Source organism: Castor canadensis, chromosome 13 (genome assembly GCF_047511655.1).
Source record: "Castor canadensis chromosome 13, mCasCan1.hap1v2, whole genome shotgun sequence".
In the NCBI taxonomy this organism is placed as follows: Eukaryota; Metazoa; Chordata; class Mammalia; order Rodentia; family Castoridae; genus Castor; species Castor canadensis.
In genome coordinates, this window is record NC_133398.1 from 92,684,294 (window position 1) to 92,710,610 (window position 26,317).

A 26,317-nucleotide genomic window follows, 5' to 3' on the forward strand; every position below is an offset into this window, starting at 1 on the left:
GCCTGATACTGCTTAGCTTCTGAGACCAGATGAGATTGGGAACACTTAGGTTGGTATGGTAGTAGACTGAAAATCTTAATTGGTCATTTTCTTTCTTGTTTGGATCTTGTTTGTTTGTTTGGTTTTGGTCCCATGTCAGGGAGCAAATAATGAGCATATTAGGGGGAGTCAGTGCCAACTAGACCTTTTTGGCCAAATTTAAGCAACAAAGAGGCTTAGAAGGAGTGGCCCTTAGGCAATGGGCTTTTAGACAAGGACAATATAAAACAAAATCCAACAAAAGCAGATATCTAAAAAGTTGACCTGGTTGATACATAAGCACTTATTAGTCATTTTTTATGGACTTGATTATAAATGCCCCAGAAGGATAAGAACTGTAATGACAAAAACTTAAAAGAGCCATGGTTAAAATTTTGATGGGCAATTGAGCAACTAACAGAACAGTGTATCAGTACCATTAACTTTTTCTTACTGTATTTATCTAAATTTTGTTTTAGAAGGCTTGATATACTTGAAAAACATAAATATATTTAGTATAAAGAACCAGCAATAGCATCATAGCCCTACAGAGGTTATATATACATATTAGTTTAGTTGTTTTTGAAGTAAAACCTTAGATTTTTATGAGTTGTAGAGGGGAAGAACAGTTTTCTTCGTAAACCCAAAAAGCCCAGTCACAGACACATATAGGGTACCAAATGTATTAGAATCACCCAAGATAACAGTTGTTTAACCATGAGGTCATCTAGAAAATTTTACATAAACTGTTAGAAAATAAGAAGCATGGAAGAGGCAGAGAGACAGCTCAAACACCAGTACAGGGTTTATTGTTTAGGCAGGAGCCTGGTGGAGGGGACCCCAGCAAGAGAGCTAGAGCCCATTGCCATATACAGGCTTAGACTAGATATAGGGGGCTAGTGGAAAAGTACCAGGAAGGTCACTAAGGGATATTGTTGCTGGGCAACCTAGAAAGATAAGGTGTAGTTAGGTCATGGTCTGCCCAACTGTCCTTGGCATCCATACTGGGAGATAAAGGTTAACAATTGTCTCTTTGTCAGTCTTTGGGGTTGCGTGGGGAGTTCCTAATAAGCCATCTGCTTGGGGGAAGGGGGTCTAGTCCTAACATGGCTGTCCTTATTGTTAACCCTAACATAAACCAATTCTTAAATGAACATGACTTAGTTACCTTAGTAGTTAAAACCCTGACAAAAATCACCAGAGAACACAGGTAAATATTTATGGGGACTAAGTGTGGAGTTAGGAAACATAGTGGCCAAAAATCATGGCTTAGATGTTGATTAGGGATCACATCCCAGATTGTTGACATTAACAGATGGCTCATGACATACAGCAGGATCTCCTCAACCTATAGTCAATGGAGGCCCCTAAAATAACAGGCCTAATCTGGTCATCCCAGGCCAGAAATTTCCTCTGCCTGACAATAGAAGGAGTAGGACTAACATCTCCACTCTGTTGACTCCAATAAAAACTGGAGCTCTTCATTTTCAGTGTAGTGACCTTTTTGAGTTTTTATTTTTTTTATCCTATCTGGAGGGTGCACTTTGGCCTTTTTTTAAACTTTGTTTTACATAAGTAAATCTGTCTCAACCCTCATATCAGTACTCCCTGTGCTCAGCTGCCTCTTGCTTCTCTGTGTTTTAATAAACTCTTGTGGTCTTGACAAATTTGCAGATTAACCTGTAGCACCAAAACTTTCTGACAGTTGTCTTGACAAAACAAAAACCATTTTAAGACAGTTTTTTTGTAAATGTTATCAAGAACAATACAATATTTTAAGATAGCCTTGTTGTTATGAGCTTAGAGAATTAAGTTTTAGTTTAACATCAGTACATTAAATTCTGACCTTACAAAACCTTTAATGAACTGGATTTTAGTTAACTCAATCACTTACATAAGCATTTATAAGCCCCCTCCTTTTATGACAACTTATTTTGTATCCTCTGGGGGAGCTTGTCTTTATTTTTTTTAAAGTATTTTTTATCCTTTTATTTTTAAAAACCATACCTTTAATATCATATATATATATATGTATATATATGCATATACATATATGATGTATAAAAACCTTCTAACTTAGAACCTTATATTTGTATGGAAAAAAACCAGAAAGAAAGCAACCTTAAAATTATTTTTTGTATAAAAACAATTTATAGTAAGCCCATTTGTTAATAGACCCATGTATTATAAGAGATAATTAAATCCCAGATTTTATTTATGACAGAATGAAATAGGCTAAGGTCATTTTTAACTACCCAAATTGTAAGATTTCTGTTGCAGTCTGTAGCCTCTCTTTTTTTTCCCCCACTGGTCTAAGCCAGAGTGTTAACCCCTGAATGCCTACATCCTAGTGAAACCTGATTGAAACAAGTTTAAAAACCTGTTTTTTAAAAAAGTAGTAGTAGAACATAGTAATAATTTTTACATTTGCTTTATAATAAGAACCATCCTCAAGATGTTTACATATTTAAAAGCAAACAGTTTAAGCAGTTTGTAACAGAGATCTTTAAAACAAACACCCTGGTTTTTTGTTACCTTGAATATCACATTAACCTTATAACAGCAGTTTAAGAACCATTTTGAAGATGCTTACATATACACACACACGTAAAAGTTTTATAAATTAAGTATGCCAGGAAAAAAATGTCAACTTAAGCATGCATAAGATGAGCTAGAATTCCAGGAGCAAATTAAATTTTTCCCAGTGCTTTAAACAAATTCACACACACATACAGGCACACACACAATTAGAGTGCACTCTCAAAAAAAGAAAAATGTTTAAATTATACCCAGAGGGCTATCTGGTGGAATGGTGGGTAATGCATCTGTTCTCTTGGGAGTTTCCCTCCTTTGGAACTGAATTTTTTGTTATCCCTCCCTTAACCTCAGTTGTGACTATTTCCCGGAAAAAACTCAACCCCCCTAACTCTCGGAGATGTCTTACACACTTTCATCCCGCTCCCTTAACCTGAGAGAACCAGTTTCATTCCAAATAGGGTTATTAAGGGGTCTCTGGGAGGTGATCAGTCTCCCCTTCTGCCTCCTGAGACAGGTCTGAATTTGAACCTGGGTTCTTACCAGTCTGATGAGCAGTACTCCCCTCCCCTCCACGCACTGGCTCCTGCACCTCACCAGGTTCTGTTGTGCATCCGAGGCCTTCACCCCCACTCACTGGGTGGATGAATCCCTCCTCTGGATCAAGCTGTCCATTGGCACCTGGTGGGATCTTCTAGCAGTCAGGGGGATGCATCCTGGTGACAAGGGAGGTGATAAATCACCATCTCTGCAGTGCCAGCAATGAGCCTCCCAAGAAATGTTGCAGGAATCTCAAGCACAGTTACAGAATACTGAGGCAGTTTAGCAGGAACCAACGTTTTATTGTGCCACCACAGACCTAGCGGACTCCTGTCCAACGGCTGAGTCCTGAGAACAAAGAGGTCTCACCTTATATACCATTGCAAGCAGGTTACAGAAGCAAAAAGCAAAGGTCAACCCACTGTGGCTGCATGTGACTTCATTGGCTATTTCATTTTCTTCTTCATGTTTTAATTTGTGACCTTCCTCATGTTTTTTTTAAGTTTTATCTCTGCTTTGCCATCCCTCCCCCCTGCCTCATTATCAGAACACAGCCTGTTTGTTTCTTTTCTGGCTCTCCTCCCTGCTACAATGTGCGGCATGGTCAGGCTGGCAACCTTTTTCCCCAATATCCAGTTGCATGGTAGGAAGTTGTTTCTCTTGGAAAGTTATTTTCAAGTTATTTTAGCTTTTTTGATATGACTATCAAAATTGAGAATATAGTGATGAGCTCTTCTCTTCAGTGGATGTCCTGGGATGACTGTTGGTCTAGAATAGCAATAATAAACTTTAATTAATCATCTTTCCTCACAACCAAGATTCTACTCCTCAAAGAATAGTAGGTTCATAGATTCCTACTTTTGCTGAGGTACATGTACAGAAGCAGAGTGAGATCAATGTCTTGGAATTTCTCTTTTTCTTTAAAAAGAGAAAATTCTGATGTCCTCTCACTGCTTTTTATTGATGACAAAATCCTTAATGATGGAGGAAGAATCCCTCAACCATCCCAAATATCCCATTAGACACAGGGGTGCAGCTAATGGAGCCCAAGACTGGCTGTGTGAGCAACTGGGCATAGCAGCCACCACCTGGGAAACACATAGGCAGCATTTATATCTGAAACTAGCACAGGTAGGTTTTAATCTTGGCCATATTGCTTGCTACCTGCATGGCCTTGGGTAAGGTTTACCTGTATAAAATAAGAGCCATAGATTGTTTTGCCCTACTTCTAGATTTTGGTTTTGGGATTAAAATAAAGAACTTTTAAAACTATAAAGGACTATACCAATGTAAGGCAGTAACATTCCAGTAGGCCAGCACTACTTCCTTTTATTCCAAGGAGTGGTGAAGAAATTTGATGAGACTCACTTTATGCCACCGTTTTTGAGTCCTTCATTTGCCCATATAAGTGTCTATATTCAAGTTACTTCAGTTTCCTCATCTTTAAATATTGTGTTTTCACCTTACAAACATGTTGAGAAAAACCAGTGGGGTCAATTATATGCAAACCCTATTTTCCAGTGTTATAATCAACTTGCAGTTCATGAAAGAAACCTTTTTACCTCAATAGAGTTCTTGATGCCAGATTTATTTGGAGACTGTCCTATGCGTGAGTGGGCTGTGAAGTGGGTAGACATTTTTACAGTTAGCTGATGGGTGGACTTGGAGAGTGGAGAAAACATGGCCCATGTCCTGGCCTTGCCTGAAGACCCAGTCATAGCTACCTCATGGCAAGGTTTGGTGTGTCCCCAAGGGTTCATGTGTTGAAAACTTGGTTCTGGAGCAGTGCTATTTGGAGATTGGACCATTAAGAGGTGTTTGAACTGTGGAGATTCCACCCTCATGAATGAAATAGGTCTCTCGGTGGTAAATGAGTTCCCCCAGTTTCCAGATTCTGGATGATTATAGAGCCATCCTACCTTATGTGTTTGTCATCTCTGCATGTTCAAGTTTGTCTTCTTGCTTCCTCTATAATGAGGTGAGCCTAATCCTTATCCAGAACTGAGAAGATGCCAGCACCATACTTTCTTGACTTTTCCAGCTGCAGAGCCTTGAGCTAAATAAAACTCTTTACACATTTTCTTTATACCAGTATTAGATATTATCAAAATGGACTAAAGCACCTCAAGTGGTCAGGTGGAAGGGCAAAGTCAAGTCTAATTGGGACCTTGACACATATAAAAGTGTCTGGCATGGTGGGACTTCACATAGCCCTTTGGAATGTTGTAGGCTAAATTATGTAGGAAGATGGTATGGAGTGGAACAAAAGACATCAGATGATCTGACTTTGAATCCTGAATCTGCCTAAATAAGCACTTTTACTCAAGTTACATATTCTTACTATATCTCAGTTTCTACATCTGTTAATATGGTATTTACCTTACCTATCTTTTTTTTATTCATATGTGCATACAATGTTTGGGTCATTTCTCCCCCCTTCTCCCACCCCTTCCCTTACCCCTCCCCCACTCCCTCTCCCCCCCACCCCCTTGATACCTGGCAGAAACTATTTTGTCCTTATCTCTAATTTTGTTGAAGAGAGAGTAGAAGCAATAATAGGAAGGACCAAGGGTTTTTGCTAGTTGAGGTAAGGATAGCTATACAGGGAGTTGACTCACATTGATTTCCTGTGCATGTGTGTTACCTTCTAGGTTAATTCCTCTTGCTCTAACCCTTTCTCTAGTTCCTGGTCCCCTTCTCCTATTGGCCTCAGTTGCTTTAAAGTATTTGCCTTAGTTTCTCTGCGTTGAGGGCAACAAATGCTATCTAGTTTTTTAGGTGTCTTACCTATCCTCATACCTCCCTTGTGTGCTCTCGCTTTATCATGTGCTCAAAGTCCAGTCCCCTTGTTGTGTTTGCCCTTGATCTAATGTCCACATATGAGGGAGAAAATATGATTTTTGATCTTTTGGGCCAGGCTAACCTCACTCAGAATGATGTTCTCCAATTCTATCCATTTACCAGTGAATGATAACATTTCATTCTTCTTCATGGCTGCATAAAATTCCATTGTGTATAGATACCACATTTTCTTGATCCATTCGTCAGTAGTGGGAAAATCTTGGCTGTTTCCATAGCTTTGCTATTGTGAATAGTGCTGCAATAAACATGGGTGTGCAAGTGCTTCTGGAGTAACCTGTGTCACATTCTTTTGGGTATATCCCCAAGAGTGGTATTGCTGGATCATATGATAGATCAATGTTTAGCTTTTTAAGTAGCCTCCAAATTTTTTTCTAGAGTGGTTGTACTAGTTTACATTCACACTAGCAGTGTAAGAAGGTTCCTTTTTCCCTGCATCCTCACCAACTCCTGTTGTTAGTGGTGTGCTAATGATGACTATTCTAACAGAGGTGAGGTGGAATCTTAGTGTGGTTTTAATTTGCATTTCCTTTATTGCTAGGGATGGTGAGCAATTTTTAATGTGTTTTTTTTTTGCCATTTGAATTTCTTCTTTTGAGAAAGTTCTGTTTAGTTCACTTGCCCATTTCTTTATTAGTTCATTAATTTTGGGAGAACTTAGTTTTTTGAGTTCCCTAAATATTCTGGTTATCAGTCCTTTGTCTGATGTGTAGCTGGCAAATATTTTGCACTCTGTGGGTGTTCTCTTCAGTTTAGAGACCATTTCTTTTGTTGAGCAGAAGCTTTTTAGTTTTATGAAGTCCCATTTATCTATGCTATCTCTTAGTTGCTGAGCTGCTGGGGTTCCATTGAGAAAGTCTTTGCGTATACCTATTAGTTCCAAAGTATTTCCTACTCTTTCCTGTATCAACTTTAGAGTTTGGGGTCTGATATTAAGATTTTTGGTCCATTTTGAGTTAATAGGTATAGGGTGATAAACATGGATCTAGTTTCAGTTTTTTTGCAGACTGCTAACCAGTTTTCCCAGCAGTTTTTGTTGAAGAGGCTGCTTTTTTTCATCGTATATTTTTTAGTGCCTTTGTCAAAGACAAGTTGGTTATAGTTGTGTGGCTTCATATCCAGGTCCTCTATTCTGTTCCATTGGTCTTCATGTCTGTTTTTGTGCCAATACCATGCTGTTTTTATTGCTATTGCTTTGTAATATAGTTTGAAGTTGGGTATCGTGATACCTCCAGCATTTTTCTTTTTACTGAGTATTGCTTTGGCTATTTGTGGCCTCTTGTGTTTCCATATAAATTTCATGGTAGATTTTTCAGTCTCTTTAATGAATGCTTTTAGGTCCTTCAGGGTATGTTTGGGTAAATTGGGTGCATTGACATTGGGTGCATATAGGTCAATAATTTTTTTTTTTGGTGTATTTCTCCTTTTATTATTATGGAATGTTCTTCTTTATATCATTTGATCAATGTAGGTTTGAAGTGTACTTTGTCAGAGATAAGTATTGCTTCTCCTGCCTGTTTTTCGGGGCCATTGACTTGGTAAATCCTCTTCCAGCCTATCATCCTAAGCCTATACTTATTTCTGTTGGTGAGATGGGTCTCCTGTAAGCAACAAATTGTGGGGTATTCCTTTTCAATCCATTTCATCAAACGGTGCCTTTTGATGGGGGAATTAAGTCCATTAACATTAAGTGTTAGTACCAATAGGTGTGTGGTGATTCCTGTCATTTAGTTGTCTTAGTTGTTTGAAAGTTTGATTGTGTATACCTAAGTTGAGGTTACGCTCTACTTTCTTGCTTTTTCTTTTCCTGTAGTTTGGTGCTGCCTGCCCTTTCATGGTTATGTTGGGTTTCACTTTCTGTGTGCAGAATCCCTTGAAGAATCTTTTGTAGTGGTGGTTTTGTGGTCACATATTGTTTTAGTTTCTGCTTCTCATGGAAGACTTTTATTGCTCCAGCTATTTTGAATGATAGTTTTGCTGGGTAGAGTATCCTGGGGTTGAAGTTATTTTCATTCAGTGCCCGGAAGATCTCACCCCAAGCTCTTCTTGCTTTTAATGTTTCTGTTGAGAAGTCTGCTGTGATTTTGATGGGTGTACCTTTGTATGTTTTTGTTATTTTCTCTCTTACAGCCTTCAATATTCTTTCTGTTGTCTCTGTACTTGTTGTTTTAATGATAATATGCCTTGGGGTATTTCTAATTATGATCTGGTCTGTTTGGTGTTCTGGAGGCCTCTTGCATCTGTATACGAATAGTTTTCTCTACATTTGGGAAATTTTCTGTTATTATTTTGTTGAATTTATTACACGTTCCCTTTGCTTGCACCTCTTTTCCTTCTTCAATGCCCATGATTCTCCCGTTTGGTCTTTTAATGGAGTCAGTGAGTTCTTACATTTTCTTTTCATAGGTCTTGAGTTGTTTAACTAATAGTTCTTTGGTTTTTCCTTTAATCTTTGAGTTCTGAGATTCTGTCTTCTGTTTACTCTATTCTGCTGTATTGGCCTTCCATTTTGTTTTGCAATTCTGTTTCATTCTTTTTTCTGAGGTTTTCCATATCCTGAGGCTCTTCCTCTTTAATGTTATCTATTTTTGTCCTGAGTTCCTTTATCTCTTTATTAATCATGTTCTTTGTTACATCTTGGTGTTTTTACAGTGCTTCTATGTTTGTTTTATTTCTTCTTGTGCTTTTTCAAATTCTCTATTTTTGTTGTCTTGGAATTTCTTGGGTGTCTACTGTACATTTTGGTTGAACATATCCAGTATCATCTCCATAAAATTCTCATTGATTACCTGTAGTAGTTCTTCTTTTAGATAGTTCTTCTGGACTTCATTGGGTTCTTTGGGATAGTTTATCTTCATTTTGTTGGAGTCTGGATCTAAGTATCTGTTTTCTTCATTTCCCTCTGGTTCCTGTACTAATTTTTTGCTGTGGGGAAACTGGCTTCCTTGTTTTTTCTGTCTTCCCATCATTGCCCTGGTGTTGTTATTGTCCTTGTATTGTGTGCAATTAAGTATTTTCTAGCTTGTAATAACAAAGGTGATATTTAGAATGCAAAGGTTAGAGATGGAAAGCAAAGAAGTTAAAGAGAAAGGGAAAAACATAAACAAGTAGAAAAAACAAAACAAACAAAAAAGTTTCAAAGATATATGCAGGGAGAGATAGTGTACTAATCAACAGTAAGCTGAACAGGCATTAGAGAAACAGAGAGAGGATTGAAAAAAAATAAAAATGAAATAAAATAAAATAAGAAAATAAAAATAAAAAATAAATAAATGAAAAAAAATCTCCAAGTTCCAATGCAATAATGTTTCAGTCTTAATAATTTTGGTGTTCGTCCCTCAGCCTACAATCCTGGAGATGGTGTCTCAGAAGTAGTTCTGTCATTGTCTCCTCAAAGGGGAAAAAAACTAAAAAAAAAAACAAAACAAAACAACACAAAACAAAAGGAACCCCAGGAAGTGTCCCAAGATCAAATGCAATACAGTTTCAGTAAGTTTTTCAGCATGCAGGTGTAGTTCAGTTGTTATCTCATCAAAAGTAGGGAGAAAGAAAAAAAAAGAGTCTGGAGACAGTTTTGTGAATGGCTATCTGAGGCTGTGGCTCACCTGCCTGCTGCTGTCAGCCTGATGTTGCTGTAGGCTTTATTTATGCAGATCTCAGGGGTGAGCTTAGCACTCACCTAGTCCCTCAGGCTTTGTTTACTTAGAGTTCTCCTGGGCATGACTGCCACTGCTCCAAGCTTTCCCCTTTCTAAGCACACTGGGGGAGTTGACACTGCACCAGCTTTCTTAGGCCTGCATGTTTATTTACAGTTCACATGGGAAGTGGGTCTTCCCCTCTCTCCTGTGGAGTTTTCCTCCCACTGCCGCTTTTACAAGCTTTTCTGCTCCTGATTGCTGAGTGTGTGCCGCCACTCCTGCCTTCTCCAGCCGGTTTGTTTATTTACAGTTCCGTGAGGGATTTTCCCTCCCCCCCTTCAGCACTCAGGGCACCCCACCCTCTTTGCTACGTGTCTTTTTTGTTGTTATTGCATATTATTCAGTTTTTTTCTCTTTTTTCCCTGGGTGGGGTCGGTCTGTCCAGGGGGCTATGCTGATCTGGCCCAGGGTTGTCTGTGAGAGTACTGTGTACCACTTAGCTCATCTTGTGATCTGCATCTTCCCAAGCCATCTGGGTGCTGCTGTCTGGTGGCAGCACGGGAGCCCTCCTGGTTTCTCTGTTTAATGTGAAGTGGAGATGCTATGCGCAGGCTGGAGGTGTGGAGGAGTCAAAGTTTTGCCTCTTCTCAGTGGTTTTCCCTGTAAGGTGTATCTCCACTGTCTCTCCAAGATTTTACTTTAGGAGTCACGCTTCTGCTTCCTCCCTCTAGCCGACATCTTGGAATCTTACCTTACCTATCTTATAGGCACACTGAGAAAAGAAAATGAGGCAAAGTCTATATAAGCTACTTTGTAAACTAAAAGAAGGCCATTCAGTTCAGATTCTGCTATTATATTTGTACTCAGACAGCCACCGTGTAGCTAGAGTCTTGCTTTAAATCAATTGGCATCAATTGATTGGATCAATTGGCATCTTTAAAAAGGGATAATCTTTAGTCTAAAGGAGATGGTAGGTGCAGTGCATTTGAGTTACTATGACAAAAATACCATATACTAGGTAGCTTATATACATCAGAAATTTATTTCTCATAGTTCTGGAGGCTGGGAAGTCCATGACCAAAGCATTGGCACATTTGGTGTCAAAAGATGACAACTTCTTTTTGTTTCCTCACATAGTGGACAAACTCCCCCAGACTTTATTATTATTATTTTTTGCTTTAGTTATTTTTCCAGATAGGGTCTCACATTTTTGCATGGGGACTGGCTCAGACCATGATCCTCCTATGTATGCCTCCAGTGTGACTGGGATTATGGGCACCACAATGTCCAGTTTATTGATTGAGATGGGGTTCTTGCAAAGTTTTTACCTAGGCTGGCGTCAAACCACGATTCTCCCAATCTCTGCTTCCTGTGTAGCTTGTATGATAGGCAATTTTAATCTCCCCTCCTTTCTTTCTCCCCTCCTCCCTCCCTTCTTTCATTCCTTCTCTGTGCAGGAATTTCCCTGTCCTCATTTTTTCCCTGCTAACTCCACTGTGCTCATGAGGACTTGTCATGGGTGCCACTTTGCCTGGGAGGTCTTCCCTGGCTTTCCTCTCACTTACACAGAATCAAATGATCTGCTTGACTCTCAGTCTCCTTCTTGAGATATGTGTCTTTCAAATCTCCCCATTTCTGGCCAGTCTGAAGATGCAACTTAAGTCAAGCCAGATTTCACAAAGTTTATTTCTGTTTCAATCCTGAATACCCTTTACCAAATGCTAAGTGAGGCACTGTAAAGTGCACAGGAATGGTCAGGTCAGTGTCTGCACTTAAAGAGGTTATCAAAGTGGGGATGATTAGTACAGTAATAAGCAGAAAGAGACAGAGGTGACAAATGCAATGAGTTGTAAATAAGAGAGTAGTATTAGAAAGAGATAGAGGGAAGGAGAGTGGGGGAGAGAGAGAGAGAGAGAGAGAGAGAGAGAGAGAGAGAGAGAGAGAGAGTGTGTGTGAGTCTGTCTGTTGTGAGGAACATTCAGGGAAGGCTTCAGGGGGGGAAAAGACATTTGACACTATCTTCAATGGACAGGTTGGGTTGGGTTTTGACAGAAAATGGGAGAAAGAGTGAGGTGCTAAATATCCACCTGCAGCTCCCTACCTCCCTGTCTCTTAGGGCAACCTTCTGTCTCTGTAAATCAGGCAGTGCACAATTAAGCTTCAGTAGTTTTGATGAGACACCTGCACAGCGTCCTTGCTATCTGCTACCTATCACAGTCACTGATGTGCTTGTTCCTTTCCACAGGAGAGCCAGAGTTGGGTTCCATGGTTGTCTTGTGAGGAGAGTATGGATAGGAATATTAAATAGTGGTCATCCAGGGACACAAAGCCAGCTAGTAGCTATAGAATGTCTGTGACATTCTGTCTATCAGAGATTTTTGGTGGCTGTTCTTGTACTCTGAACCACACTCTTCACTCACCTTTCCATGCTTCTATTCAATGATGGCTGATTCCAGGTCCATTTCCTGTGCCTTTTAAAAATTGCTGTGTGATCACCACACATGTCCAAGTCTGATGACATCTGGGGATCTACATTGTCTTTCACTGAGTTACACTGAAACATGAAGACATTTGTTGACGAGTTAAGAACAAGAAGGGATGTGCATCCTGAGTGTATGATGTCTTTACTGCTATGTAATCCACTAAGTATGTCCAGGAGCATTTCCCAGCTTGGGTAGCCACTGAGAGAGCAGGGCTCGTGTTTTCAATGGACACCAACTTTATCTGGCCTGTCTTCTTACAGAGTCAACATTACTCAGAGCCGCAGTTCCCACTCCTTGAACAAACAGCTCATCATTAACATGGAGCCCCTGCAGCCCCTGCTTCCTTCCCCCATTGAGCAGGAAGAGGAACTTCCTCTGGTTAAGGGTAAGTCAGCCACTTCATTCCAGAGGCCTGTTTCAGAGAATGGGAGGTTTATAGTTAAAAAATATTTTTTAAATTACATGTGAAAGCAGTAATGATGTTAGAGCTGCATTGTCCAGTAAGCTGCACTAGCCATGAGTAGTGGCCTTATTTAAAAGTAAGTTTAAATTTATTAACATTTAAAATCTAGTTCCTCAGTCCCACTAATCAGATTTCCAATGTCCAGTACCCACATGTGACTGATGGCTGCCATATTGGCTGAGAACATTTCCATTATTTTAGACAGTCCTGATGAAAGGTTATGTTTTCCAGAATAATCACAATTACATTAGTCATAAAGAATTCTCCACAAGTGTATCTACAGTTCTCATTTTCTTTCTGCCTTGGTATTTTCTCAGCCTCTTGTTTCTTTTTCCACAGATAACTTGTCTGATAGTTTTGATACAAACTAAATATGTAGTATTCACTTCAACCCCAAAGTTATTATATTTTTTAAAATGTTAATGTGGTAATACATATGTTTATAGGCTTCTTCTCCCTCTGCCCCTTCTTTTCTTCTTCTCTTCCTCCTCTCGCCCTCCCCTCTTTCCCTCCTCCTTCCTCTTCCTCTTCCAGTATCTCACTGTACTGCTTATTGTAGACATCTGGTGAGGTAAATCTCATACTGTTATTAATTTCAAAGTAAATTAACAATGAATACACACAGAATAAAGTTATTAGAATCCTGAATACAAACACAACCTGCTATTCCTTAACTTTATGTGAGTTTTAGTTTCATCACTGCAAATCTGGATACAAGAGGGGAGGCCTCCCTGTCCCCAAAAGATCACCTTTACCTCAGCTTCAAGTTAAGAATTCCTTCCATAGGAGAGAACTCTTCAGTTCATAAGAAGAATTTTTCTTGGTGTGCAAATATACTTCAGAGAGGCAGCAATAACCAGTTCATACTGTTAAATGTAAAGAATTTTAGTAAAACTTTTCCTGAAACAATGCTGTGGTGGTTGGAAGGGAAACTGGTAAGTGGATGCCAAAAATCCTGAGTAGAGAGAACATGTATAAAATATGGAGGGTGGGATTTCAGAAGACACCTTCTGTCCTCAGCTGGACCTTAAGAGAAAATAATTATTAGAACTAAATTGTTATTATGTTCCTTGCGATCTCTCTTGACAAGTAACTCTGTAAGTTCCATGCTAAATTAATTTTCTTAGTTCAAGAATCTCTGGCTCCATGTTGCTTGTCTTTTTTTGTGTGTGTTTTTCTAGTGAAAGAAAATGGCTTTAATTTCTGATAATGGATGATTTTATGGGCTCCATATCATCTTCCTGGAATATTATTTTGAGTGAAAACCACTTTTTTTGAAGGTCATGATTATCCCAAGGTAGAATGAAGGAGTATATGACTAATGGAAAAGGGAAGTAGGGGGGGGACATAATTATGTATGGAATTATGACTCCACATTATCTCTAAAGTTGGTACTTAGATGGGAATAAAATTTGGAAACCAGACTGGTTGAACAGGTGGAATGGGGAATACAGAATCCTACACTACTGTTGCCTTGGGAGACCTCTCACCCCAGGATATGAAGAGGAACCTACTCTGAACTGTGAATCCCATTCAATTACAAAGTTCCATTTTGCTCCACTTTCTATAATAAGATTCTACTGCTAAATGGTAGCCTTGTCTTTCATGTAACAACTGTATGCATAGTAGACAAAACCATTATAGTTAGGTGCAATAAAAATTTTAAATCTCATTACAATAGAATAGGAATCCATAAACGACCCTCTCAATTTTCCCATTTGTTTGAAAAAAACATCGTGAATTCTTTCATCAGCTGCAAAGACAACTCCTTGATAGCTTCATATATTACTCATGATTTTTTCTTTAGGAGATTTGTCCCCATTTTGGACCTTTTTGTGGATTTTGAAGCTCAGACAAATCATAATATTCTCCAGGATATAGAATCAATTAAAAATGAAGACAAGTCATTTGCAGGTAACTGGATGAAACTGGAGAACATCATTTTAAGTGAAGTTAGCCAGGCTCAGAAAGACAAAAGTGACATGTTTTCTCTCATATGTGGAAGATAGATCCAACACAAATACAATCTTTGTCATATATCCTTATAAATATATGCAGAACATGTTTCCAAAAGTGGAACTGTCATAGGAGAGTAAGGGAAGAGGAAAAGAAGAAAAGAATGATGGTGGATAATAATGAAATATATCACATCTGTGTAGGAACAAAACACAACTAAACACACCAAAACTGTTGATCACTAGGTGGTAGGGGGAAAAGAGTGAGGAAGGGCAGTGGAGGGGGTTAGACTGATTTAAGTGCAATGTATTTACAGATAAAATACCAAGGCAAAATCCCCACTGAACAATGAACAGACACTTAAACAGTGAAGAACAGGAATGTAAAACAGATCATGTTAAGCAAAAGGCAATAGTGGGAGGAGGAGGATAAATGAAGAGAGTAAAGGATGAATATAGTTGAGGTACTTTCTGTACATGTATGAATATGGAACATTGAAACATGCTGAAGTCACTTTAAGGAGAGGAATGGGGTAGAAGTGAGAACAATGGAGGGGATGAACCAAATCAGGGTATAATGTATATACATACGGAAATGTTACAACGAAACCCCCTGTATAACTATCATATGCTAATAAAAATGTTCAAAAAATGAAGACAAGTAAAAACAAAATTATTAATTATCCAATAAATTATCTTCCCTAACTAAAGTAAGAGCAGAATCATTTTCGGTACCATTTAGTTCAAAGTGTGATTCTACAGTGTTATATCTTGTGTTGTTTTATCATATATATGTATGTATAAATGTAGCTTTATATTATATCTTGTTACTCATCAAGTTTCTGGTCTTTGAAGATCAGGCAGTGGGATTCAGGAAAACTTCAGTATGAATACTGATTTATAGGTTTATAATTCCCTAATAAATAAAGTATGCTGGCATATGCCTGTAGTCTCAGTACTCACGAGTCCTACTTAGCAGGACTCTGCCCCCACCATCAAAAAATAAAAATAGAAAAGAGCCAAACTTAAAGAGAGTAGAAATTCATTCATTCCCTAACACAACAACCATGAAAAAGACAGCTTATACAATGGGTAGACCACAGGTACAGTACAGTTGTGCACTGTAAAGATGAAGATGAGCTCTCTTCCCTGAAGGCTTATAGCAGATTGGTGAGATGACAGTGGGATTGTATTGGTGATGAATAAGTTCTGCCTCTGCTGACTGAATTGTGTGCTTGCAATATCCAGTGCTTCACTGGATATTGGTGCCTTGGGCTGCTTGAGGAGTGTCTTGTTCCTTGGTAACTGTGAAATGTCTGACATAGCATCAGAGGATAAAGGAATGAAAGGATGAGACTGAGGGGAGGAAGGAAATGTGAGTGGTCTGACCTACCTGCAGAAGTTGCATGTGGGGTTGGAGGAAAGAAGAGACAGGGGAATGGTGAAGATGACTTAGAAATTTAGTGACGAGCCAGCTCATGATGGGTCTTCTATGATCTATGATTTGTTGGTACATTTAAACTTTAACCTGAGAGCAACTGGGAGATATTCAAAGATTTCAGGCATGGAGATGGATTCATTGGAATTGCATTCTGTAACATGCTGAAAGTGTGTGGAGGATGGACTTGAGGTGAGTATTGTGGGAGCTGAGTATCTCAACTTCAGTATTATTGATCTGTTGAAGTGAGCATTTCTTTATTGGGGCACTATCTTGTGCAGTGTAGAATGATTAGCAGCATTCCTGGCTTCTACCTAGTAGATGGTAATAGTCCTCCACCAGCCTTGAAAATCAAAAATAACTCTAGATATTGCCAAATGGTCCCTGGGGAACAAAATGGATCTCTGGGTAAGATTACTGGATTGGAGGTCCAGAGACCACACAGTTACCATTGCAATAACCCAGATGGATTGAGAGTAGGAGGAGGCATCAGATTAAAGGTAAAGTGGAAGGATTGTGCAGACAGGGCCACCTGCTATGATTACATAGGTATATAGCCATGGTTTGCACACAGTCTTTGTCCTGCCCTTGACTTTGAGAAACTGAGTAAAAAATTTCAACCTCTTTACTTCAAATACAAGACCATTTAAGTGACATGTCAGCATCACATGAGAATCCATGGCAAAAAAAAAAAAAGATTGTATTTTGATGTTGGAGCCATTGAGAGAGTTATATACACTGCTATTGTTTTCCTGAGCATCAAACTGTTACTGTTCACTTTTGATGTCAGTGTTCCCCATCTCCATACAATAGCTCAGATTCTTGTTTGGGGGAGTTTCAAATCATACATTTGGAAAATGGATTCACAAACAAGTCAACATTGGAAGCTCAAGTCCTGTTAAGGTTGTCTGATTAGGAATCTTTTAAAAAATCAACTTAGTAGAAATAGAATGGTCTTCACCTGGCCCTTGGAATCTCCATCTACATGAGGTCATGGGAAGGTCCTGGCATTTTGTCTCAGATGAGGTGGTATCCTTGATGTTGTCATGACTCTCTGAGATCATAACCACCTCTTTGACAAGTTCTTTACTTCCCTTTTTTATTAGTGCATATTAATCATACAAAGGAGTTAGCCTGTGGTGTTTCACACATGCATATACTGTACATTGATCCAATTAACCCCCTATATTGCTGTCTCTTTTCCCTCTCTCCCTCCCCCTATTTTTTAACAGCTTTCAGTGAATTGCCATCTTCATACATGACACAGTGTATTTTGGCATTGTCCCCCCCCCATCATTCTCTTTCCCTCTCTTCCCCCATCAGTCCCCCAATTACAGTCCTGGTTTTGTATATGTTAAGTCTAGATTCCACACATGAGAAAGAATATGCCCTGAACCTGACTTACTTCACTTAACATGATGAACTCCAGTTCCATTCATTTTTCTACAAATGCCATAATTTCATTTTTTATGGGTGAATAATACTCCATTACACATATATTATATATAATATTCATATACACATATATATAGCTGAATGGCTGAATAATATTCCATTATATATATCATAATCTGTATCTACATCTATAGATATCACATTTTAAAATCACTTCCTCAGTTAAAGAGCATCCAGGCTGATTCTAAAACTTGGCTATTGTGAATAGTGTTACAGTAAACATGGGTATGCAAGTGTCTCTATTGTATCCTGACTTATGTTCTTTTGGATATATGCCCAAGAGTGGCATTTGCCAGATCATATTGTAGTTCTGTTTTTAGTTTAGCTTTTTTTTTTTAAGGAACCTCCATACTGCTTTCCATAGTGGCTGCATTAATTTACACTTCTACCAACAGTATATAAGAGTTCCTTTTTCCTGCATCCTCAGCAGCATTTGTTTTTTGAATTCTTGATGATAGCTATTCCGATTTGGGCAAGATGAAATCTCAGTATCATTTAGATTTGCATTTTCTTGATGGCCAAGAATGTTGAACATGTATTCATGTATTTATTGGCCATTTGTACTTCTTCCAAGAATTGTCTGTTCAGTTCATTTGCCCATTTATTAAGTGTGTTGTTGGTTCTTTGGAGTTTAGTTTTTTGAGTTCTGTATATATTCTAGTTATTAATCCCTTGACAAGTCTTTTCATTCATTGCAGAAATTAAATTGTCTCAATAACAGCTGGGCCAAGTATTATATTCCCGATAACCCCAGTGGTGTTCTAGGAGAGTGTGTGACCCCATTCACTCAAAGGACAGCTGAAGGATTAGCTTTTAAGTGGGCTGTATCTGTGTAGGGAGAAAACAAAGCCAGTTCCTAGGCACCACTCAGCAACGGGAATGTTTTCAGTGGTCACCCAGCAGTTGCTCTGTTACAAAATCCATGGAAAGTACTGTGGTGGAAAACATTACATGACAGTAACAAGCCATTTGAAAAGTGCCACTTTATGGGATGGTTAAAGAAGACTAAGGGAGGAGGAAAAGAAGAAAAGAATGATAGAGAGTGAATAATATTGTAGGAACAAGACACAACAAAATGCACTGAAGACTGTTGATCAACATAGGGTAGGAGGAAAAGGGTAAGGAAGAGTAATAGAGAGGGTTGGACTGATTAAAGTACAATATATTTAAAGGGAAAATACCAAGGCAAAAATCCCCACTGAACAATGAACAGACACTTAAACAATGAAGGACAGGAATGTAAAACAGGTCATATTAAGGAGAGAGTGATAGCGGGAGGAGAGGGTAAAAGAAGAGTGTAAAGGAAGGTGAATACAGTTGATATAATTTCTATACATGTATGAATAAGGAACACTGAAATCTGTTGAAGTAATTTTTAAGAAGAGGGAATGAGGAAGGAGGGAAAATAATAGAGGGGATAAACCAAACAAGGGTACCATATATGTATATTGGAAATGTCTCAAAAAAACCAACCCTATATAACTATCACATACTAATAAAAATGTTAAAAAATGAAAAATTCCACTCTAGACCATTTGAGAATTTCAAAAGAAAAAATTAGAAGTGAGAATTGTTCTAGGTGAAAATATTATTTTAATGAGTCATTAATTTGAATAAATTCACATGAAAAATAGAGCAGATTCTCTACAGTATGGATAGCAGCATGCGTTCCTGTTTTTAATGAAAATACTAGTGCATATAGACAAAAGCCTGAGCAGACTCTGCACATTCACATTTTGTGTTTCCTCAAAAAACTTTTCATTTCCTTTTTATGTACTTTTTCTTTGGATATGTTCACATTCTTGGAACTCTGGTTTACTGACAACCTAAGTATTCACCAGAAGTTTGTATCACCTACAGGAGATCTTTGAAATTTTGATTATTTTTTTGTGCTGTGAGGATACTAAATGATTTGTTTCTGATGCAAGTTAAGTGCATTTTAACTTTTGCATTTAGCAAAAATTTAATTTAGCAAATATTTAGCTCACAACTTAATACATTAACAGTGTATATCATGTCAGCTCTGTAGCTGGCTAATTTTCTACAAATAGTTCATTTTGTGGAATTTGGTATTTTCTGTGTATACACAATGGTGGTTAAGGTTGTTGCTCTATTTCTGCATTAATGCTTTAGACAAGAGGGAAAATGCAAACTCTGGTCTTGGTTCCTACACCAAGCAGCTGCTGACCACAGACAAGATCCTCCACCTTTCCAATCTTCATCTTACTAGTTGATAAAACAGGAGGATTGAACTTGAGCAACATTCAGGTACTTTCTAGCTTGAAACTCGGACTCTTTTGATGAATGTCAAAGTAAAAAAATCTAAGACTGTGCCTTGAGTTCTTTTACAATAAGAATGGGAATTTAAGGACAGGATTATTTTTCATAGGTTTTGAGATTTAGAGTGAAGGTTGAGGATGATCTTATACAAGGGTCAGCAGAGAATAGCCTAATGCCTATTTAGGCAATGGCCTTGGAACGATCAGTTATGGCCAGAAGTATCTACATATTATTCTTGATTGCTCTTCTTGCTCTGCAAAACTTAAAATTTCTAAAATTTAAATAGAAAAAGTTTGCCAATCATGTACTTGGGTAAGTATTGGGACTGGGATTGTGTCCTGGTTCTCAAATTTCTGGACCAGGTACCTTAGGTGACATGAAACACATAGAAAGTGACTTAATTCTGTCTAGTTAAAATATAACCATTAACTAAGGAGCTACATTTATTTTTCACTTAAATCAAATGAATGATTAAAACAACTTGGCTTGGTAGAGCTCTTGCCTAGCATTCACAAGGCCATGGGTTCAATACCAGTACTGCTCGCATGCACACACACACACACAGATAACATTTTGTATATAAATGTGGAAGGTCTCTGTCATTCAGTAAAAAGAGCTCCTGTGCATTTAGGGCAGTGTTCAAATCTTGTTTTTTTTATTATGGCATACTACGACCTGTGTCTCCTCGAGGATGTCTGTCACTGTAGACTGGCTGGTGAGACGACTGGGGGCATGGCTCAAGCTGTTGAGCGCCATCCTAGAAGGCTGGGGACTGCAGTAAGTGGAATTCTTAACAGAGCTGGACTGCAGGGGGAAACAGACTTCCCACATGATGCTCACTTCCATCTGGGACTTGTGTTCTGATTAAAGTTGAATTAATTAAATAAGGAATGATTTACTCCAGGGATAGTTCTAATTACTCACTTGCTCACCATTTATGTTCAGGGTGATTTTTAAAAAGTAATTTAGTAGCAGAGCTTTCAAATCATTACTGTTGCTCTAGCTATTTTGCTGTTGAATTACCTATTAATAATTGTTTTGAATGATTTTCCTAGGATGAAAAAAAACATGTTAGTCATGTAGTCCAGTCACAGTTCTTAAGGACTTGCATTTGAACCAGTGGAGAGCATTGTATGACCAACTATGATTAAAAACAACAACAACAACAGCAACAAACTACAGTCTGCTTGGCACTTAGACAAGTACACACTTTTATTGCTTCCTAAGAAACCACAGGAGTGGAAAAGTGAAATCATTACTAACCCCACTGTCATTAGAAAGCAGAAGCTAGAATTTTCTGAGTTTTGGATGCATTCCACAATCAGCATGAGGCTCTGTTTTCTAGCATTTTTGTTAGTGGGTTGGTAGTGAGTGTTGAGTGGGCGATCTTCAAGCTACCCAGGCTAAACTGAAGCAAGATCTCAGAGCCTCTCCCTCACACCTCTCCTTTGTCTTAAAACTCAGTTTCAACTATGTGGAAAAAAGCCTTGACTATCTTGTAGATCTGCAGCAGTTTAGGCACAATCCATAAGAGGTTCTGGTCAGCTGGCACAAGACTGATTACTGGGAGAGTCCACTGGGGAGTCCACCTAGTGCCACATCCACAGGAATGCAGCCTCCTGCTTGGTTTGACTAATGGAGAACTGGAGATCCTAGAGCTCTGGCTGGTAGGGCTGGTGCATGGGCTCCTGCAGTGATCTACTGGGGTGGAGGAAGAAATCATATAGATATCTTCTGATAGTTTAATATTGTCACTTCTTTGTAAAATTTCTGTTGTGTAGGTTATATATAATTTCTGAGTAAATATGCAGTTATTAGTAAGTAAGCACACTTTTTAATCCCCAAAAGAAGATTTAGATACAACTACTCTATATCTTACAGATGTGTCTTCAAATAAGAAAAGGTGTGGTATATTTCTGCTACTCTGATGTTTCTGTTCATGCCAAAGTTCCAAATTTGTAAAACAGATGTGAAATCTGTCTGCTCTGGTTATGGTGGGGACATACCACCATTTTACATGCTTTTGATTAATCACTTGGTGAACTTAGCATCATCACTCAAGTGCCTTTGCCAAGCTTTGTCACTATCATTGAAGAGTCCTATGGTGGCTTATGAGAATTCAGTTTCTATGGAGCCTGGGCTTCACATGGGTGAACATAGGACACATCAGAGGGGATTCTTTGGTGGTGGGAAGAGCACTGGATAAAGAATGAGAGGATCCACGGTTCGTTCACTCACTCACTCATGAATTGATAAACCTTTTTATTATCTGGCACATATTGACCACTAGATCTGATTTACTGTGCTACAAAACAAAGCAAGATGATGTCTGAGTTTCTACTCTGATTGGTCTTTCATAATTCTCCCCCAAAGTGCAGCTGTTCTTAAGTAATGTCCTTTCAGATCATTCCTTACTGTCTTTGAAAACAAAGATTTAGCTGTCATCTTTACAGACATGGTAAATGAAACAGCAAGCATGGAACTCCATGATCTCTGAAAGCAGCACTCGGTGTTTTCCTTTCTTTTTGTGAGTGACTCATTCTGGCATTAAATTGAAAATTCATAGCAGCTAGCTGACACGGAATAAAAATGAGTATTTTACCACTTGAGAGAACCCTTGCTTCCTTTAAAATCTTGTCTGCTCTTAGAGAAGTCCAGTTGAAAACTTTTTAAACCCCAAATCCTCATTATAAATGTGACAGAGAGCAAGTACTTTGGCTAAAAGTGAAATTAATAAGGTTTTCAGGATAACTGATAACCTAAACATAGGCTGGAAATTTTGCTATTAAAGAAAAGAGTATCTTTATTGTTTAAAAAGAGCATCCTTCATGGTCTTCTCAGTCCCTACCTGACTCCCTCAGTCACAGCTGAACAATCTGGTCCCTGCAGACAGACATGTCCTCCCCCAACTCTAGGACCTATTCCTACCTTTACTTAGGAGGGAGTGGAGGAGTCCCAGGCCAGCCCTTTGGGTTAGACTCTTAGTTTTGCTCTATCCATTTGCACTGTCTTATCTTCCTGTCCTCATACCAGCCTGGTTCCCTTGCCTTGAGGCAGGAACAAAGGGGCTGTGACACTGAGATCTGGAAGCAGCACTTTATTGGCAGTGCTGCAGCTCAGTGGGATAACTCCCAAAGTCTAAGCCCTGAACACAGTAGGGCTATTACTTTTATACATGAGCAGGTTTTGAGTATATCAAGGCAGGGGGTCAACGTATGCTCATTGGAGGATAGTTTTTGTCTTCCCAATTTGGTACAAGCCTATCTCTACCAGGGCAAGAAAAAAGGGGGCACCGGGGTCCTTACTTCTGTTGCCCTGCTTTTGCTGTTATGGTTTCCTTGCTGAACCTCCAGCTGCAAGCTTCTGTGATTAAGTGTCTGTGAACTCAGCTACTACCTTCAGAAAAGCTGTTAAAATTGATTTTTTCATTTTGCTTTACCACATTCCCCCTTTGATGCTAGAATCTGCTAAGATTAGAGAGCATCACTCTCATAATGTGGTTAGCTGTAGGTTGATACTTTCACATAGCTAGCACATAAGAAGCAGTTTTCTTTTTGACTAATATTTCAATAAAGAAGGAAGCAGAGCTGGTGATTAAGGGGAGGAGACAAGGGAGAAAGAGGCATACTGCCAGTAGCAGCACAACAGCACCTACAAGTGGTTTGAATCCACCCAGAGATGAAAACAATCTACCAAAGAGGTCTTTTGGAAATTATCCCTTCCAAGTCTGTACTGGGACATGGGCTACTTTCCTGATATTGGTGGCAATGTCTATTATCATCTATCTGGAGGCAACAGTTTGACTGCTTAAATTTTGCATTTACTTCTCCTTTATCTGCTAATAAGTAGTCTAATGCTAAGCAATTTTGGTATATTGCAGTGCGCATCTGGGTTTGTTGGCCTGGCTAGAAGCTCTAATGCTGTAGCGGTTTGGTTGGTTATGACCTCTACTATTGCCTGCAGTCTGATAATTCTATTTAGCATATAGATGGGGTTTCTATATCCCCAGTTACCATCCTGTGCTCAGGTGGCTGGACCATAGTCTCAATAATTCTTTGGGGTGGCCATTTGTCCTCTGCCCAGTGCTATGTGCCTCCTATTTCTGGGAGATTTTTTTTAGCCCAAGGACGTCCCTTTTTTATGGCTCTCATTTTTGAGAGCCTCTCAACATACCCAGCAACCAGTGACATTTAGTTTAGAAGTTACCTTTTCTGCCAAGTCTACAAAGAGGTTTTTCACAGCTGGAAAATAGAAAATGTTTTTGGACTTTTGGGTGGTTGGATGAGCACCTCTTTTGGAAGGCAGATCTGATATTCCCAACAGATTCAGCTGTCTAGATTCCTGCAACACTGACCAGTGGAATTACAGGTAATTCTCAATTTTCAGGACTTTTCTTTTCCTTTCATGCATATTTGGGCCTCCAAGTAGCAGGTGCTTGGTATATGAGTGGTGGTTTGAAAGTATCGGGGACCACTTCTCTGAATCCAGAGAAGGTCTTTTGAGAGTGGTTTATAACACTCTGAGCACTGTGGGAACTTGGCCCAAGGGGAGGCTCCCATGAGTGCAAATTTCTGTGAACATCAGCATCATAGAAAGGGACATCATGCTCTTTACAGAGTGTTAAGGATAGTAGCAAAACAGAAGAGGATGAGAACTAGGACTCCAGTTAGGGGAAACCATGGTATTAGCCCTTTAAAGTCCTTTGTTGTAAGTCCCAGCTTCAGCCATGCATAGGTCAGTCAGCCCATGGAGTGACTGAAGCAGGGCAGGTTGTCACTGCAGAGATGTGTCAGGCTGTCTGCAGAGAAGAAGCTTCTGAGGCTGTTGTGGATCTGGAAAGCACTTTCACTCTGCTTCAGAAGATGCTGCTGGTTTTAGATGGCTGTGATGAATTCAGGGGGGTCACCTCAGCCACTTTGACAGCAGTGGGGGTAGATAAGAAGACAATATAGGGGCTCCTCCACAGGGTCTTTAATGGTTGTTCATTCCATTCTTTTACCCATACTAAATCTCCTGGCTTATAAGGGTGTACTACAGTAGAGAGGCTTCTTGGGGGCCAATTTTGTTCATATTCCTGGACCCATTTATGAAGCTTGATTAAAACTGTCCCTAAACCTTACATTTGTTGTTGCAAGGTAAGATTGCCAATTTCAGATAAATATCCTCTAAAACCCTTCATTAAAGGAGGAGACCTTCCATATAAAATTTCATAAGGGGAGAATCTGGTTTGCTTATTAGGGCTGCACCTATTTTTAAGAAGGGCAATAGGCAGAACTTGAGTCCATTTTAGGTGGGTTTCCTGGCACAATTTACTTAGTTGTAACTTTAAAGTCCAGTTCATGTGCTCTACCTTACCTGAACTCTGAGGAAAGTAGGCAGTGTGCAACTTCCAGCAAATTTTTAGACCTTATGCTAGGGCCTGCACAACCTCGGTCACAGAGGCCTATGTGATCCTATGGTGAGCGGAATGCCATAGCAGAGAATGTTTTCCTTTAGGAGATGCTGAGCCACTCCTTGGGCCCTTTCAGTTTGAGTTGGGAAAGCTTCCACCCAACCTGAAAAGGTTCAAACACATACCAGTAGATACTTGTTTCCATTGGCCTGGGGTAGCTCTGTAAAGTCCATTGGAATGTTTTCAGATGGGGTTCTTCCAATACTCTGGATACCAGATGGTGGTTTAGGTCCCTGGCATGGATTGTTTTTGGTGCAAAGCACACATTGCTCACAAACAGCATGGGCTATGGTGGACAGTTGGGGTATGTAGAGATATTTTTCGAGAGCCGCTTTCAGTGTAGTCTGGCCAATGTGGGTGTCTTGATGGTAAGATTGCACTAAAGTGAAGGCTAGAATTTCTGGGATAACTATCCATCTATCTTTGAGCTGGTACCATCTTTCCTTGAGGAATCTTCCCTCCTCAGTATCCAGCCAATTTTGTTCATGCTGTGAATACTCAGGGTTCCAGTTTCTTAATGGTGTTAGTAGGAGGACAGCCTCCAGAAAAGGTGCAGGGGAGGCTGATTCACTGCTAGCTGCAATTTGTTGTGCCGCTTGATCTGCCTTTTGTTTTCCCCAGGCAGTGATTGAGTTTTCCTTCTGATGGCCTTGGCAGTGTATTACTACTACCTTCTTGGGGGCCTAAACAGCTTCCAATAACTCAAATATTTCTTGGCTGTACACAATGTCTTTACCTCCTGAATTTATGAGTTCTTTTTCTTTGTACAAAACTCCATGGACATGCAGGGTAGTAAAGGCATACCTAGAATCTGTGTAAATGTTTGCCTGGACCCCTGCTGCTAGTTTTAGGGCATGGGAAAGGGCTATGAGCTCAGCCTTTTGAGCAGAGGTTCCTTTGGGTAACTTTCTGGCCTCGAGGATGGCATGGAGAGTGACCATTGCATAGCCTGCTAGCCTTTCTCCTTGATGAATAAAGGTGCTTCCTTCGGTGAAGTATTCCACATCTGGGTGATCAAGCAGTTGGTCACTTAGGTCCAGATGGCTGGAGAAGGCCTCATCCATAATTTTAATGCAGTCATGGTCTAGTCCTCCTGGATGCCCAGGAATGAGTGTGGCAGGATCTAAGGTTTTTACCATCTCAATTGAGATGTGTGGGTTGTCACACAGCATGCCCTGGTATTTGGTGACTCAGGCATTTG

The 26,317-nt window shown here is 39.4% G+C and overlaps 1 protein-coding gene across 14 annotated transcripts in view; it reads left to right on the forward strand.

Annotated features, from left to right (window-relative positions):
* The window catches only part of Frmd3 (FERM domain containing 3), a 313,407-nt gene that overhangs the window by 255,502 nt on the left and 31,588 nt on the right, over window positions 1-26,317 (forward strand). For 13 of the 14 annotated variants that reach the window (XM_074052309.1, XM_074052308.1, XM_020168296.2 and 10 more), the window contains one exon: window positions 12,334-12,458. In XM_074052309.1, the coding sequence (XP_073908410.1) occupies window positions 12,334-12,458 (125 nt within the window). Of the gene's footprint in view, window positions 1-12,333; window positions 12,459-14,343; window positions 14,451-26,317 lie in introns of all 14 variants that reach the window. The other variant, XM_074052314.1, reaches the window with a different exon arrangement.